Genomic DNA, 16,515 nt, shown 5'->3' with positions numbered 1-16,515 from the left:
AACTGGACATTTTCCCTTGATCCCTCCATCCCCCAAGACCCCCCTCTACCCACAAAAGCATCAAAGCAAAACACGCCCTCATCGACGCCAACTCTCTCAGCCACTTTCTCTTCTTACAGAGGTTTTATTGTGTTTGGTCCACAATCGTATTTCACATTATCTCATGGAGCAGGGCCCCTGGGTGGGGGTCCCTGTGCAGTACTTGGCGGGGCGTGTGGCCAGGGGAAGATGGAGCAGTATAGCTTGTCGAGACCAGAAAGGAGGAGGGCTGGGGGCTCCTTAAAACCTACTGAGGGGCCGGGCATGGTGACTCACACCTATAATCTCAGCACTTGGGGAGGCCGAGGCGGGTGGATCACATCTGAGGCCAGGAGTTCGAGAGCAGCCTGGCCAACATAGAGAAACCCCGTCTCTACTAAAAATACAAAAATTAGCCGGGCGTGGTGGAGCACCTGCAGTCCCAGCTACTGCAGCTAGCTCCACCTGCAGTAGGAGGCTGAGGCTGGAGAATCGCTTGAGCCCGGGAGGTGGAGGTGCAGTGAGCCAAGATTGCGCTACTGCACTCTAGCCTAGGTGACAGCCACAACTAAAACAAAACCTACTGAGGCCAGAGTGGGTTGGGGGGCGGGTAGCATGGAGAGGGGATCAGGCTTAGCCCAACAACTCAGAATTTCACTTCCTCGTACAGCCTTCACTTTCCCCACCTGGCCCTGGGGCAGGTCTGAGGATCTGAGGTCTGTTGGTCCTGGAGAAATCCAGTCACTCGGGAGCTGGAGATATTTAGCATCATGGCCGGGCCCCCTTTCCCAGGTGACTGATTTCCCAGCACCTTCTCCACTGTCCCTGCCCCATTCCTCAGGAATAAAAAGCAAAATGTATTTTTCTTTTTTTTTTTTTTTTTTTTTTTTTTTTTGAGACGGAGTCTCAGGCTGTTGCCCAGGCTGGAGTGCAGTGGCGCGATCTCGGCTCACTGCAAGCTCCGCCTCCCCGGTTCCCGCCATTCTCCTGCCTCAGCCTCCTGAGTAGCTGGGACTACAGGCGCCCGCCACCGCGCCCGGCTAATTTTTTTGTATTTTTAGTAGAGACGGGGTTTCACTGTGGTCTCGATCTTCTGACCTTGTGATCCGCCCGCCTCGGCCTCCCAAAGTGCTGGGATTACAGGCTTGAGCCACCGCGCCCGGCCAAATGTATTTTTCTTTTGTGAATACTTCCTGAAACTTGCAGAGAAACCACAAACTGCTCAGCTGACAAAAGGGGGAAGAGGCGAGGCAACCAGAAACCTTTGGGAACCAGTTAGTCTCTTCTCCCCAGCACAGCCTGAACGTGCCAGCAGGGACCCTCGCCCTACACGCCCTATATGTATCGGGATATGGCCTTGACCTCCCTCCCCCACAGCCCGGTGGCTCAGCCCTGCGAAGGCCCAAGTCAAAGGGGAAAAAAGCTCTGCTGCCTGATCCCACACTGCCACTCACAGACCCTCGGTTGATTGGCAGCACTGAACCGGCTAAGAAAAAAAACAAAGATGAAAACACAGAAAAACCCAAAAACCCAGACGGGGAGATGATGTGGGAAGAGAGCGTGCTGGGAGCCTCAGTAGCCGGCCTCCTCCTGGTAGTAAGGGGGATATTCAGGGACCTCCCCTGGGTCCGGGCAGTCGCCGGCGCCTGAGGGAGCCCCATCGGCCACTGTGCCTTGTGGGCAATACTTGGGGTCATATATCTGTCGGCCCAGGCCAAAGACCTGGCCGCTCTGGTTGGCGCCCTGCGTGTAGCCCATCTGCAGGGACATGGAGGAGTTGTCACACTTGTCGGTTCCCAGCTTGGTGTCATAGATGTGCCGCCGCGTCCCGGGAGCCGTCATGCCCACCTAGAAAGGAAGGAAGGGTGGAGCAGGTCACGGTGGAGAGGAGGGGACCTTCACTGGGTGCAGTGGCTCACGCCTGTAATCCCAGCATTTTGGGGGACCACCTGAGCCCAGAGCAGAGGATGCAGTGACCCGAGATTGCACCACTGCGCTCCCGCCTGGATAACAGAGTGAGATCTTGTCTCAAAATAAATACATAAATAAAATAAAGATAAATAAAATAAATAATAATAATAAATAATAAATAAATAAAATAAATAAATAGATTAAAAAAAAAAAAAGAAGAAGAATTGGGTGGACCTTTGGGTAGTCCTTAAGGGAAAATGAGACAGGGTGAGGTAGTAACTTCCCCAGGCACCCACAGCCAGGTGGAAACGACAGAGGTTGAAATCCAAGGCGGAGACAGAGAGCAGGGAGGGAAGCCGGAGGTGGTCCAGGGAAGGGGCTGAGACCAAGAGCCTGGAGGGAAGCCAGAGGTGGCCTCGGGGAGGGGCCGAGACCACAGATTATGGAGGGACAGGGAGAGGAGTCTGGGGCACCCGGGCGAGCCCCACCTGGCTCGCACACTTGTTTGTGCCCATCTGGAGGCTGATGGTCGAGTGGTCCATGGGGGGCAGGATATGGTTCTTGGGGTCATAGAGATGCCTCCTCGTGCCGTACGCGGTCATGCCCGACTGGCTGGCGCATTTGTTGGTGCCCATCTGCAGGGAGGTTTGCGGGAGAGGTCAGACTGCACCCAACAAGTTTCCAGTCCCTCCCCAAACCTGAGGGAGCACAGGGCTCCACGTCGCCGTCCCCCAACGCCGCTGTCCCCCAACACCGTCATCCCCCAATGCTGTGGTCCCTGGGGCTGGGGGAGCCGTCACCCACCTGCAGCCCGATGACACACTGGCCGGCCTTCATGGTGGCATCATCGAAATTCCGCTCCTGCTTCTCCGAGTACTTGACGCCAATGTCCACCCCGCTCTGCAGCCCCTTAGTCTTGGCCTGGGTGAGGGAAAAGGGCCGGGAGTACCAGGGGAAGGCAGCCAGGGACCCTAGATCCAGGCCCTGAGGGCGGCACAGAGACCAGGCCACAGCTTGTCCCCTCCGCCTGCCGCGCAGAGCCCCTCAGGCATGTTTTGAGGGTGTCTGGGACTCCACACACTCCACACACCCATCATACAACTGTTTCAGTTTTTTATTTTATTTTATTATTTTTATTTTATTTTATTTTGAGATGGAGTCTCGCTCTGTCGTCACCCAGGCTGGAGTTCAGTGGGGCAATCTCGGCCCACTACAAGCTCCGCCTCCCGGGTTCATGCCATTCTCCTTTCTCAGCCTCCCGAATAGCTGGGACTACAGACGCCCACCACCATGTCGAGATAATTTTTTTTGTATTTTTTTTAGTAGAGACGGGATTTCACCGTGTTAGCCAGGACGATCTCGATCTCCTGACCTCGTGATCTGCCCGCCTCAGCCTCCCAAAGCGCTGGGATTACAGGCGTGAGCCACCGCGCCCGGCCCTTTTTTTTTTTTTTTTTTTGAGATGGAGTCTGGCTCTGTCACCCAGGCTGGAGTGCAGTGGCGCAATCTCGGCTCACTGCAAACTCTTCCTCCTGGATTCAAGCGATTCTCCTGCCTCAGCCTCTCAAGTAGCTAGAATTACAGGCGCCCGCTGGAATTCTAGGCTGGAGTGCAGTGGCGCAATCTCGGCTCACTGCAAACTCTTCCTCCTGGATTCAAGCGATTCTCCTGCCTCAGCCTCTCAAGTAGCTAGAATTACAGGCGCCCGCCACCACGCCCAGCTAATTTTTGTATTTTTAGTAGAGACGGGGTTTCACCATGATGCCAGGCTGGTCTTGAACTCCTGGCCTCAAGTCATCCGCCTGCCTCGGCCTCCGAAAGTGCTGGGATTACAGGCGTGCGCCACCGCGTCCGGCCCACGGGGCTGTTTCATCCCAGTGTCCCTCGCTTTAGGCAACAGCTCAGGTTTCCAGGGCTCAGGCCAAGAATTGTGGGCATGGGGAGGCGGTTTTCACCTTCTCTCTCTCACCTTCTACCACCTGCTCCTACCCAATCCCCGGGCACCCTGGCCAGGCCGCTGGCACTGCCCTTCACTGGGATGCCTGCACCCAACTCCTCCCTGACCACCATTCCCCATGTGAGGTTACCAGGCAGCCACGGGGGCTTCTGAACACACCATTTGGAGTAGTTATCCCAGGAGAAAACCAGCTCCCTTCCCCGTTCCTCTAACAGCCCAAGCCAGTTCCAATGTCGAGACCTTACTGGTCCTTCTGCGCGAGACACCGTCCCACCCACGCTCCCGGACTGCCCCAGACACCGTCCCGCCCACACTCCCGGACTGCCCCAGACACCGTCCCACCCACGCTCCCGGACTGCCCCAGACACCGTCCCACCCACGCTCCCGGACTGCCCCAGACACCGTCCCACCCACGCTCCCGGACTGCCCCAGACACCGTCCCACCCACGCTCCCGGACTGCCCCAGACACCGTCCCACCCACGCTCCCGGACTACACCAGACACCGTCCCACCCACGCTCCCGGACTGCCCCAGACACCGTCCCACCCACGCTCCCGGACTGCCCCAGACACCGTCCCACCCACGCTCCCGGACTGCCCCAGACACCGTCCCACCCACGCTCCCGGACTACCCCAGACACCGCGTCCCACCCACGCTCCCGGACTGCCCCAGACACCGTCCCACCCACGCTCCCGGACTACCCCAGACACCGCGTCCCACCCACGCTCCCGGACTACACCAGACACCGCGTCCCGCCCACGCTCCCGGACTACACCAGACACCGCGTCCCGCCCACGCTCCCGGTCTACCCCAGACACCGTCCCGCCCACGCTCCCGGACTACACCAGACACCGCGTCCCGCCCACGCTCCCGGACTACACCAGACACCGCGTCCCGCCCACGCTCCCAGACTGCACCAGACACCGCGTCCCGCCCACGGTCCCGGACTGCACCAGACACCGCGTCCCGCCCACGCTCCCAGTCTACACCAGACACCGTCCCACCCACGCTCCCAGTCTACACCAGACACCGTCCCACCCACGCTCCTGGTCTGGGCTTGAGGGTCACTAGATGCTCAACATTGGTCTAATTCTTCTCTTTAAGGCATTTCTCCCAGTTTACAGCTTATTTATTACTTTTGGTATTATTATTTTTTGAGAGAGTCTTGCTCTGTTGCCCAGGCTGGAGGGCAGTGGTGCGGTCAGAGCTCACTGCAACCTCTAACTCCTCAGCTCAACCTCCCGAGGAGCTGGGATTACAGGCGCGTGCCACAACACCCAGCTAATTTTTGTATTCCTAGTAGAGACGAGGTTTCACCATGTTGGCCAGAATGGTCTCGAACTCCTGAGCTCAAGTGATCCTCCCACCTCGGCCTCCCAAAGTCCTGGGAATACAGGTGTGAGCCACCACGCCTGGCCAGAGCTTACATATAATAAGAGCTTACATAATAAAATGCTGTATTCACTTTTGCATGCCTCCCCCATCAGACTGAACTCCATAAAGGTGTAGACCATGTCTTTCCTGTTCACCAAGGAATCCGAAGTGCCTGGCACCTTGCGGATGCTCAGAAATATTTGCAAACGAGGCCGGGCTCGGTGGCTCATGCCTATAATCCCAGCACTTTGGGAGGCTGAGGTGGGCGGATCACCCGGTCAAGAGTTCAAGACCAGCCTGGCCAGCATGGTGAAACCCCATCTCTACTAAAGATACAACAATTAGCCGGGCGTGGTGGCAGGTGCCTGTAATCCCAGCTAATTGGGAGGCTGAGGCAGGAGGATCGCTTGAACCTGGGAGGCGGAGGTTGTTGCAGTGAGCTGAGATCACACCACTGCACTCCACCCTGAGTGACAGAGCGAGACTCCGTTTCAAAAACAAACAAAAATTTGCAAACACGTGAATGCAACAGCTACATCCACCCCGCTGTGTGACTCTGGGCAGGTGGCTGCCCCTCTCTGGGCCTCACCTTCCCCGCCAGGGCGAGAAGAGACACCTGCACCTGTGTCATGTTCCCACTCTCAAACAGGTCGTTGGCCTCGAACAGGTCCACGGGGTTCATGCCGTAGCTGACCATGGCCTTGATGAAGTTGGACAGGTTTTCTAGCTGGGAGGAGGCAGGAGAGGGACGGTGAGTGGGCCTCAGTCTCCCCACCTGTTAGATGGGCCCCCAGCACCATCCCTACTCCGCCCCACCAGCCCCTCACCTGGTGCCAGTTCTGCATGGAGCGGTTGATCTTGGGGACGGAGCCCGGCTGTAGCTTGTTCATGAGTCTGGAGGGCACAATATGGGGTGGGGGGAACAGAAACCTCCATGAACAATGAATAATCGTGAAGGCCCGATGCTGATCTCAGCCAAGCTCACGCCTTCCAGGGCAAACTCACTGCCTCTCCCCGGGACTCAGTTTCCACTCCTTTTTTTTTTTTTTTTGAGACTGAGTCTGGCTCTATCACCCAGGCTGGAGTGCAATGACGCTATCTAGGCTCACTGCCACCTCCACCTCCCGGGTTCAAGTGATTCTCCTGCCTCAGCCTCCCAAGTAGCTGGGATGACAGGCACCCGCCACCACGCCCAGCTAATTTTTGCATTTTTAGTAGAGACAGGGTTTCCACTTGTTGTCCAGGCTGGTCTCGAACTCCTGACCTCGTGATCCATCCACCTCAGCATCCCAAAGTGCTTGGATTACAAGCGTGAGCCACCATCCTGGGCCTCAGGTTTCCACTTTATAAAGTAATCTTTGGCTGGGTTTGGTGGCTCAGGCCTGTAATCTCAGCACTTTGGAAGGCCAAGGCAGGCAGATCACGTGAGGTCGGGAATTCAAGACCAGCCTGGCCAACATGGCGAAACTCTGTCTCTACTAAAAATACAAAAAAAAATTAGCCAGGCGTGGTGGCAGTCGCCTGTAATCCCAGCTACTCGGGAGGCTGAGGCAGGAGAATCACTTGAACTTGGGAGGCAGAGGTTGCAGTGAGCCGAGATCGTGCCATTGCATTCCAGCCTGGACGACAGAGTGAGACCCCATCTCAAAAAAAATTTTTTTTTTATTTATTTAGCCACCACGCCCAGCTAACTTTCTTTTTTTTTTTTTTCCTTGAGACGGAGTCTTACTCTGTTGCCCGGGCTGGAGTGCAATGGCACGATCTCAGCTCACGACAACCTCCACCTCCCGGGTTCAAGCAATTCTCCTGCCTCAGCCTCCCGAGTAGCTGGGACTACAGGCGCATGCCACCACGCCCGGCTAATTTTTTTTGTATTTTTAGGAGAGACAGGGTTGTGCCGTGCTGGGCAGGCTGGTCTCGAACTCCTGACCTCGAGATCCACCCGCCTCGGCCTCCCAAAGTGCTGGGATTACAGGTGTGAGCTGCCGTGCCTGGCCCCCCCAAAATTTCTTAATTAAAAAAAGAAAAGAGTAGGGGCCGGGCGTGGTGGCTCAAGCCTGTAATCCCAGCACTTTGGGAGGCCGAGACGGGCGGATCACAAGGTCAGGAGATCGAGACCATCCTGGCGAACCCGGTGAAACCCCGTCTCTACTAAAAAGTACAAAAAAAAAACTAGCCGGGCGAGGTGGCGGGCGCCTGTAGTCCCAGCTACTCGGGAGGCTGAGGCAGGAGAATGGCTTGAACCTGGGAGGCGGAGCTTGCAGTGAGCTGAGATCCGGCCACTGCACTCCAGCCTGGGTGACAGAGCAAGACCCCGTCTCAAAAAAAAAAAAAAAAAAAAAAAGAAAAGAGTGAGAAAAACCAAGATTCGGCCGGGCGCGGTGGCTCATGCCTGTAATCCCAGCTCTCAGGGAGGCAGAGGCGGGAGGATAGCTTGAGCCCAGGAGTTCAAGACCTGCCCGGGTAATATAGCGAGACCCCGTTCTCCACAAAAAGGAAAAAAAAAAACAAAAAAACAAGATGCGTTAAGTGTGAGACAGCCCGTGTCCCTGCGTGTACTCACGTGCATAAGATAGTTCCGTCCTTCAGGCCTTTCTGGAAGTCGGGGCCGATGGAGAGGCTGGTGAGTCCCTCGATCCAGGTGCGGAGCTCTGCCTCCTTCTGGGGGTCATATTTGGACAGGAGCTGGTGGAGCAAAGGGCACGAGACTGAGCTGGGGTGGGGGCACCCCGGGCAGGAGTCCCCCAGAAGCTCTGGACAGGGTGGGGCCGGGGACTCCAGGGCAACAGGAGACAGAGGGGCCTGGAGGTTCCCCCTCACCACACCCACACAGATCCTCCCTTTTCCCATCATTAGGGGCACCCCAGCCACTGCAGGCGGGCACAGATAAACCACCCTGCAAGCCGGCGGACAACCGTCTCAGCACTCACTGATATACATCAGCTCTAATCCACTCTGGGTGTAGGACGCACCTGGCCGGATCTGCCCCCGCGCCCTGCCTTCTCACCTCCCCGCTACATCACACATGACATTTACCACTTCAACCACCTGAAAGTATACCATTTAGCAGCTTTTCGTACGTTTGCAATGTTGTGCAATCACCACCTCTTTTTTCTTTTTTTTTTGAGACAGTCTCGCTCTGTCGCCTAGGCTGGAGTGCAGTGGCGCGATCTCGGCTCATTGCAAGCTCCGCCTTCTGGGTTCAAACGATTTTTCTGCCTCAGCCTCCTGAGTAGCTGGGATTACAGGTGCGTGCCACCATGCCTAATTAATTTTTTTATTTTTAGTTGAGACAAGATTTCACCATGTTGGCCAGGCTGGTCTCGAATTCCTGACCTCGTGATCCGCCCACCTCAGCCTCCCAAAGTGCTGGGATTACAGGCATGAGCCACTGCGCCAGGACCGGATCCTGCTTCTTAGCAACTCCCGAAGAAGTTGCCCCGGAGGCTGACCACCTCTGGTCACACACCTGGCTCCTTGCCACCGACTCCCTGCCACCTTCCTCCACCCGGCCATTCTAGTTTTCTTGGCCTTCAGTGCTCTGAGACACCGCCATGGGGGAATGGGCTGTGTGCTCCTGGGCAGAGGGTGTGCACCGGTGGGGACCTTGAGCATCCCTATCCAGCCAGTAGTGACCGCGGAGACAGCACTGAGGCAGACGGCAAAGCATATAGGGGACCATAAGCACAGGGGCAAGTTGTGTAGCGGGAGCAGGAGATAAAGGCTGGAGGGAAAATAAAGTAGGGTTGGGGCCAGGCATGGTGGCTCACACCTATAATCCCAGCACTTTGGGAGGCCAAGGCGGGTGGATCATCTGAGGTCAGGAGTTCAAGACCAGCCTAGCCCACATGGTGAAATCCTGTCCTTACTAAAAAACAAAAATGAGCTGGGCATGGTGGTGTGCACCTGCAGTCCCAGCTACTCGGGAGGCCGAGGCAGGAAAATTGCTTGAACCCGGGAGGTGGAGGAGGCAGTGAGCCGAGATCGGGGTACTTCACTCCAGTCTGGAAAAGAGTGAGCCTCTGTCTTAAAAAAAAAAGAAAGGAAGGAGGGAGGGAGGAAGGGATCGAGGGAAGGATCAAATCAAATCCCTCTCCTTGCTCTGCACCCAACTCCCCAGGTTCCCACGAACAGTTCCCTTCAGCCTCTGCTTCCTCATCTCTTCCTGGAATCTTTTGTGTAGGATTCCCTGACCTGGACCTGCCTGGAATTATTTGGGTAGGGTCCCCTGACCTGGACCTGTGTGGAAAGAGCCCGTAGCCCAGAGGAGGCAAAGGCGGGGAGGCCCCCACAAACCAGCTCACAGCCCATCCAGCTCGGCTTCCCATGCCTGGAGGTTAGCCCCGCCCAGCCGGCAACCTTGATCCCGAGGAATGAGAACAGGCAGCTGCTGGGTACTCAGCCCTGCCTTGCCCAGTTGCACCACATCTCTGCTGGCTCAGGGGCCCAGGGGTCCCTGGCAGAGGCGCCTGGCCTGGCCCCGCCCCCAGCGGCCGCCGTCCTCCCTCCACCCCCGCCCCCCACTGCCCGCCTGCCGGCCTTCCAGCACATTCCTGTTCACCACAAACTGCTAGGAATGCACGCTGCCTCCCCGGCTAAATCTGAACCAGCTGTTCCCAGCGGGTCCGGACCCCCAAGCCGGGATGCAAGGCCACAGACACGGTGGATCCGAGCCGCCTCCGTGCCATCCTGCCAGGCGTAAACTGAGCCACGGGGGAGCGGGGGAGAAAGAGAGCCGGTGTAAAGCAGGTGTGAGCGGAAGCCAGGGGGAAGCTGGTGTCTAATTGCGATGCGACACTTCCGTGACCCTGGCAAGCTGGCCGACACCTCGCCCACCCTCCAAAGAGACAGACTGAGGGTTGCGCGGGGAGCCTGCGAAGCAGCTCTGCCAGCCTCTGCCCTCACCCCCGCCAGGGCAGGTATCGACCTGCCCCCACCCCACCCCATCTCCGGAAGCCGCCCCACCCTCCTGTACCCTCTCCTACTTCCGCAGGCCCAGCAGGTACTGGGTTTCAGTCCTGGCCCTGCCACTTGCCGGCTGTGTGGCCCTGGGCAGCTGGAACATCTCTGAGGTCCCCAAGGACACTGGTACCCTTAGCCGGCTGTGTGCGAGGTGCAGCAGGGTGCCCACCCCACTACATGGGGGGCTCTGTGACTGCAGGGTGCACATGGCCCCTTGAAGGAGGAGTCGTGAGCCCCGGGCTTGGGACCCTGGTTCAGGCCTCCGCTGTCCCAACCCTCAGTCTCCCTTTTTGGCCAAGAGCTGGTCTGAAGTCTTGGAGGGGCTCACAGCGGAGAAGCAGGAATTCTCCCTCCAGTCTGTGGGCCCTGGAGTCCCGCCGGGGCAGGTGGCTATCGGGACTGGCAGGGCCGGTGCCCTCAGAGCGTGCAGAGGCAGGTTCCCCTGCAGAAGCCAGCTGTAAGGACACCTTCCCAGGTGCCCAGTGGGCGTTGGGGGAGGGGGTGGGCGGGGACGACACCCCCCTCCAGCTGGAAGGTCCTGGAGGGTCAGGTCCCGGTCCTCTCTGTGGATCTGGCATCACAGCCCCCGCCCCCCACTTTCCCTAGGAATCCTGTCCAGGACGCTGCTGTGTGACCCTGCGAAGCATCTGGCCTTCTCTGAGCCAGAACCACAAGTGCTTTCTTAAAAAGTGTCTCCCGGAGCCCTGGGCTTTTTTTTTTTTTTTTTTAATTATAGAGACAGGGTTTCACAGTGTTGCCCAGACTGGGCTCAAGCCATCCACCCAGCTCCGCCTCCCAAAGTTCCGGGATTACAGGCGTGAGCCACGGCGACCTGCCAGGCCCCAGCTCTTGCTTCCAGGTTACAAAACCCCACACATCTTAGGGCCACCTTCAGAGAACCTCTTTGTTATCCGTTTAAATTAGTCAGATGGGGACAAAGTGAACATGCAAAGCAGCTACTACTCTCCCTGCAGGACACCCCCAAGGTGTCCCAGAGGCCAAGAAATTCCTGTGTGGGGGGGTAACACTTCTCAAAAACCACTCGGCCCGCCCCTTCCCCTCCCAAAGCTGAGAGGACCCAAAAGCAGAAGTGTGGCCAGGAGATGACAGGGTTGCTGGGGTCCCCCCCAGATCCCCAGAGCGTTGTGGGCCCTTGAACGGACCTGCTCCAAGGTTGAGAGGGTGCCAGGGCCTTCACACGTGGGGGTCCTGGGGCCATGGCGAGGGAAGGACGTCAGACCCCACTACCCCTAGATGTTGGGGGATGAATGGGGTCATTCTTCCCCCAGAATCTCAGACCTGGCTGCTCCCCTAGATTCGCGGGAGCCTCGGGGGTGCCCGCAGACATCCCCCCTCCAGACGTCAGTGAGAACAAGGGCCCCTCCGCCCCGGGTTTCCAAGCTCCCTGCCCGGGAGGTGCTGGGGGGCCTGGGGGCTCCTGCAGAGGTCCGAGCGTGCGACGGCCGCGCTGTGGGGGGACAAGGGGGCGCCCCTCACTCACCCGGTTCTTGACCTCGGCCGATAGCCCGTACGAGGGGCCCTTGTTGAACTGCGTGGAGCTCATGGCTGGCTGGCGGCGGCGGGACGGGGCCGGACGGGACGGGACGGGACGGGACCGCCGGGCGGGCGCGGGGTTGGGACGCGCTGGGCTCCGCGCGCCACGCCCCCGCCGCTGATTGGCCCGGAGCGCAAATGTCCTTATAAGGCCTGGAGGCGCCGAATTCCTGCGGCCGCGGACTTCCTGAGCCCCCTCGGTCGCCCCCGGACCCCCGCCCGGGCACAGCACCCCCGTCACCAGAGGCCCGGAGGGGCGCTCGCCCGCTTTGACGCCACGGGAAACTGAGGCAGGGAGGGACCAAGGCCGCCCGGACGTGGCGCTCCTGCCGGCTCCCTGCTCAGAGCTCCTGGGCGGCTCTCCCTCTTTCTCCGTCTCCGACTCCTCTTCTGCCACACAGGGGAGGGGAGAAGGCTTCCTTTGGGGCAGGAATGAGGGCCTCTCTCTGCCACTTAGAGGCGTCTAACCCCTTCCCAGGGAGCTCTACTAGCTGGGAGGTGGACTAGGGAACCAGGCCAGGAGAAGGGGCCTTTGGAGCTGGGGCTTTGATGGATGAGTAGGAGTTTGTTAGTCCAAAAGAGAATAGGATTCTTACTGGGTGCGGTAGCTTGCACCTGGAGTTCTAGCTACTTGGGAAGCTGAGGCCGAAGGGAGAGGATCCGTTGAGGCCAGGAGGTCGAGGCTGGAGTGAGTTATCACAACGTTGCGCTCCAGCAGCCTGGGCAACAGAGCAAGAGCCTGTCTTTAAAAATCAATAAAAAAATAAATAAATAAAAATAAAACAATCAATAAACAAGACCGGGCGCGGTGGCTCACGCCTGTAATGCCAGCACTTTGGGGGGGCCGAGGCGGGTGGATCACAAGGTCAGGAGATCGAGACCATCCTGGCTAACGTGGTGACACCCCGTCTCTACAAAAAATACAAAAGAATTAGCCGGGCGCGGTGGCCGGTGCCTGTAATCCCAGCTACTCGAGAGGCTGAGGCAGGAGAATGGCGAAACCGGGAGGCGGCGGCCGGGCGCGGTGGCTCAAGCCTGTAATCCCAGCACTTTGGGAGGCCGAGACGGGCGGATCACGAGGTCAGGAGATCAAGACCATCCGGGCTAACACGGTGAAACTCCGTCTCTACTAAAAAAATACAAAAAAATTAGCCGGGCGAGGTGGCGGATGCCTGTAGTCCCAGCTACTCGGGAGGCTGAGGCAGGAGAATGGCGGGAACCCGGGAGGCGGAGCTTGCAGTGAGCTGAGATCCGGCCACAGCACTCCAGCCTGGGCGACAGAGCGAGACTCAGTCTCAAAAAAAAAAAAAAAAAAAAAGAAACCGGGAGGTGGAGCTTGCAGTGAGTTGAGATCGCGCCACTCACTCCAGCCTGGGCGACAGACTCTGTCTCAAAAATAATAAATAAATAAATAAATAAATAAATAAATAAAAATAAATATAAAAATCCGGGTGGTTCATGCATGTAATCCCAGCACTTTGGGAGGCCGAGGCAGGCAGATCACTTGAGGTCAGGAGTTCCAGACCAGCTTGGCTAATATGGCGAAACTCCGTCTCTACTAAAAAAACAAAAATTAGTTGGGCATGGGGGCACATGCCTGTAATGCCAGCTACTGAGGAGGCTGAGGTGGGAGGAATCACTTGAACCCAGGAGGCGGAGGTTGTAGTAAGCCGAGATCGCGCCACTGCACTCCAGCCTGGGCGACACAGTGACACTCCATCTCAAAAACTAATAATAATAAATTATTAAAAAGTTTCCGGTACAGCTGGGCGCGGTGGCTCACGCCTGTAATCCCAGCACTTTGGGAGGCCGAGGCGGGTGGATCACAAGGTCAGGAGATCGAGACCATCCTAACACGGTGAAACCCCGTCTCTACTAAAAAAAAAATACAAAAAATTAGCTGGGCGAGGTGGCGGGCGCCTGTAGTTCCAGCTACTCGGGAGGCTGAGGCAGGGGAATGGCGTGAACCTGGGAGGCGGAGCTTGCAGTGAGCCGAGATTGTGCCACTCACTCCAGCCTGGGCAACAGAGCGAGACTCTGTCTCAGAAAAAAAAAAAAAAAAGTTTCCGGTACAGTCTCCTGTCAGGCAGTGCCGGCTCTCAGGAGACCTTAGCTCTGGCCCAACCCATGCCCAGGAAGACAGAGCTGGCACAGGCTGACCCCCAACCCAGATTCCCTGTATGAGCCGGCACAAGCGGACCCCCACACCCTGTTTCGCTATATGAGCAAGTACAGGACAGAATGAGAGGCTTGGGGCTGGAGGAACATGGAGGGAGAGTTGGGGCTCTGTTGGAGGAATCAAGGAAAGCTGCATGTAAGAGGAGGCAAGGGAGATGGGGTTTTGAAGCATGAGTAGGAATTTGACACATTTTATTTTATTTTATTTTTAGTAGAAATGGGATTTGGCCATGTTGGCCAGGCTGGTCTCAAACCCCTGACCTCAGGTGATCCACCCGCCTCAGCCTCCCAAAGTGCTGCGATTACAGGCGTGAGCCACTGCAGCTAGCCGACGAATCTCATTTTAGATTAGTGCTGACCATTTCTGTTATTTTGAGACGAAGGAAATTTTTAATGTGGCACTGTCTACTACTGTAGCCACTGGCCACGGGGCCGCCGAGCACTGGAAGTGTGGCTGGTGCCATCAGGGAAGCAAATACATTATTTTATTTTATTTTATTTATTTTATTTTATTGAGACAGAGTCTCTCTCTCTGTCACCCAGGCTGGAGTGCAGTGGCACGATCTCGGCTCAACTACAAGCTCTGCCTCCCAGGTTCACGCCATTCTCCTGCCTCAGCCTCCCGAGTAGACTCCCGAGTACAGGCGCCTGCCACCACGCCCAGCTAATTTTTTACAATGTTTTAGTAGAGACGGGGTTTCACCCTGTTATCCAGGATGTTCTTGATCTCCTGACCTCAAAAAATGTTTTAAAAAATTAGCTGAGAGGCCGGGCGCGGTGGCTCACGCCTGTAATCCCAGCACTTTGGGAGGCCGAGGCGGGCGGATCACAAGGTCAGGAGATCGAGACCACGGTGAAACCCCGTCTCTACTAAAAATACAAAAAATTAGCCGGCCGTGGTGGCGGGCGCCTGTAGTCCCAGCTACTCAGGAGGCTGAGGCAGGAGAATGGCGGGAACCCGGGAGGCGGAGCTTGCAGTGAGCCAAGATCGCGACACTGCACTCCAGCCTGGGCGACAGAGCGAGACTCCGTCTCAAAAAAAAAAAAAAAAAATTAGCTGAGAATGATGATGCATGCCTGTAATCCCAGCTACTTGGGAGGCTGAGGTGGGAGGATTGCTTGAGCCCAGGAGGTGGAGGCTGCAGTGAGCCATGATCATATCCCTACACTCCAGCTTGGGTGACTGAGTGAGACCTTGTCTCTAAAAAATAAAAATTAACAGGTCAGGCGCCATGGCTCACGCCTGTAATCCCAGCACTTTGGGAGGCCGAGACTGGCGGATCACGAGGTCAGCAGATGGAGACCATCCTGGCTAACACAGTGAAACCCCTTCTCTGCCAGGTGGGGTGGCTCACGCCTGTAACCCCAGCACTTTGGGAGGCCGAGGCAGGTGGATCACGAGGTCAGGAGTTCAACCCTGTCTCTACTAAAAATATAAAACAATTAGCTGGGCGTGGTGGCGGGCGCCCGTAATCCCAGCTATTCAGGAGGCTGAGGCCGAGAATTGCTTGAACCCAAGAGGCGGAGGTTGCAGTGAGCCAAGATCACGCCACTGCACTCCAGCCTGGGCGGCAGTGAGACTCTGTGTCAAAACAAACAAACAAAAACCAAAACTTTTTTTTGGGTGGGCTTGGTGGGTCACACCTGTAATCCCAGCACTTTGGGAGGCTGACGCTGGCAGATTGCTTGAGCTCAAGAGTTCAGACCATAGGCAACATGGATCTACAAAAAACCCTGTCTAGACCGGGCGTTGTGGCTCATTCCTGTAATCCCAGCACTTTGGGAGGCTGAGGCGGGCAGATCACCTAAGGTTGGGAGTTCGAGACCAGCCTCACCAACATGGAGCAACCCAGTCTCTACCAAAAATACAAAATGAGCTGGGCGCGGTGGCGCATGCCTGTAATCCCAGCTACTTGGGAGGCTGAGGCAGGAGAATCGCTTGAACCCGGGAGGCGGAGGTTGCAGAGAGCCGAGATCGCGCTTCTGCACTCCAGCCTGGGTGACGGAGCGAGAATCCGTCTCAAACAAAAAAAACCCAAAAACAGAAACCGTAGTATCCTCTTATGTAGGCAGGAGGGACTCAATACGTGCCCCTGAAGAGCATTTACTTACTGTTGCCCGAGGGCTACAGGGGCAGGTGCTTGAGTGGGGACGGCCAGATTGTCCTATCGCCAACCTCTGGTGCCAGGGGAGATGGACATCCGGGGAGTCCGGGGAAGGGAAGCAAAACGAGCTGACCAGCTGCGGACTATAAGCAAAAATATGGAACGCTTCACGAATTTGCGTGTCATCCTTGCGCAGGGGCCATGCTAATCTTCTCTGTATCGTTCCAATTTTAGTATATGTGCTGCCGAAGCGAGCACGACTCAAAAGTTCCAGCTACGGTTATTTAAAGGCCTTCAAACTAATTACCTTACAGTTAGGAGAACTTATGGTCAGTCTTATGTTTAGCATAACTTCCTACAGTTGTATATTGCCAAATAAATTCTCTGCTTGCACTTACTTTGAGTGTCTTCCGTCACGCAAAATCCCATATTTTATCAAAATTTTACCGTCTTATA

The 16,515-nt window shown here is 56.7% G+C and overlaps 1 protein-coding gene and 1 non-coding gene across 12 annotated transcripts; both read right to left on the bottom strand.

Moving 5' to 3' along the window:
- Positions 1-104: 104 nt before the first annotated feature.
- On the bottom strand, positions 105-11,808 carry CNN2 (calponin 2). Of its 11 annotated transcripts, none has more exons than XM_077978864.1 (8): positions 11,724-11,808; positions 7,824-7,945; positions 6,088-6,154; positions 5,850-5,987; positions 2,734-2,913; positions 2,418-2,564; positions 1,183-1,866; positions 105-929 (listed from the first exon to the last, which is right to left on the bottom strand). In XM_077978864.1, the coding sequence occupies exons 1-7, from the start codon at positions 11,784-11,786 to the stop codon at positions 1,591-1,593; spliced, it is 993 nt and encodes a 330-aa protein (XP_077834990.1). In that variant the 5' UTR covers positions 11,787-11,808; the 3' UTR covers positions 105-929; positions 1,183-1,590. The 11 variants fall into 11 exon arrangements, with proteins under 11 accessions (XP_077834990.1, XP_077834995.1, XP_077834992.1 ...); XM_077978869.1 differs by having other exon boundaries at positions 105-883; positions 1,160-1,866; positions 2,734-2,850; XM_077978866.1 differs by having other exon boundaries at positions 105-941; positions 1,173-1,866; positions 2,734-2,850.
- A 4,402-nt stretch (positions 11,809-16,210) lies between these two features.
- Positions 16,211-16,317, bottom strand: LOC114674230 (U6 spliceosomal RNA). The gene has a single exon (XR_003725247.1). It is a non-coding gene; the product is annotated as a U6 spliceosomal RNA (small nuclear RNA).
- Positions 16,318-16,515: the final 198 nt, after the last annotated feature.

The sequence above is a fragment of the Macaca mulatta genome, chromosome 19, assembly GCF_049350105.2.
Source record: "Macaca mulatta isolate MMU2019108-1 chromosome 19, T2T-MMU8v2.0, whole genome shotgun sequence".
In the NCBI taxonomy this organism is placed as follows: Eukaryota; Metazoa; Chordata; class Mammalia; order Primates; family Cercopithecidae; genus Macaca; species Macaca mulatta.
This window is presented reverse-complemented; position numbering and strand designations above follow the sequence as displayed.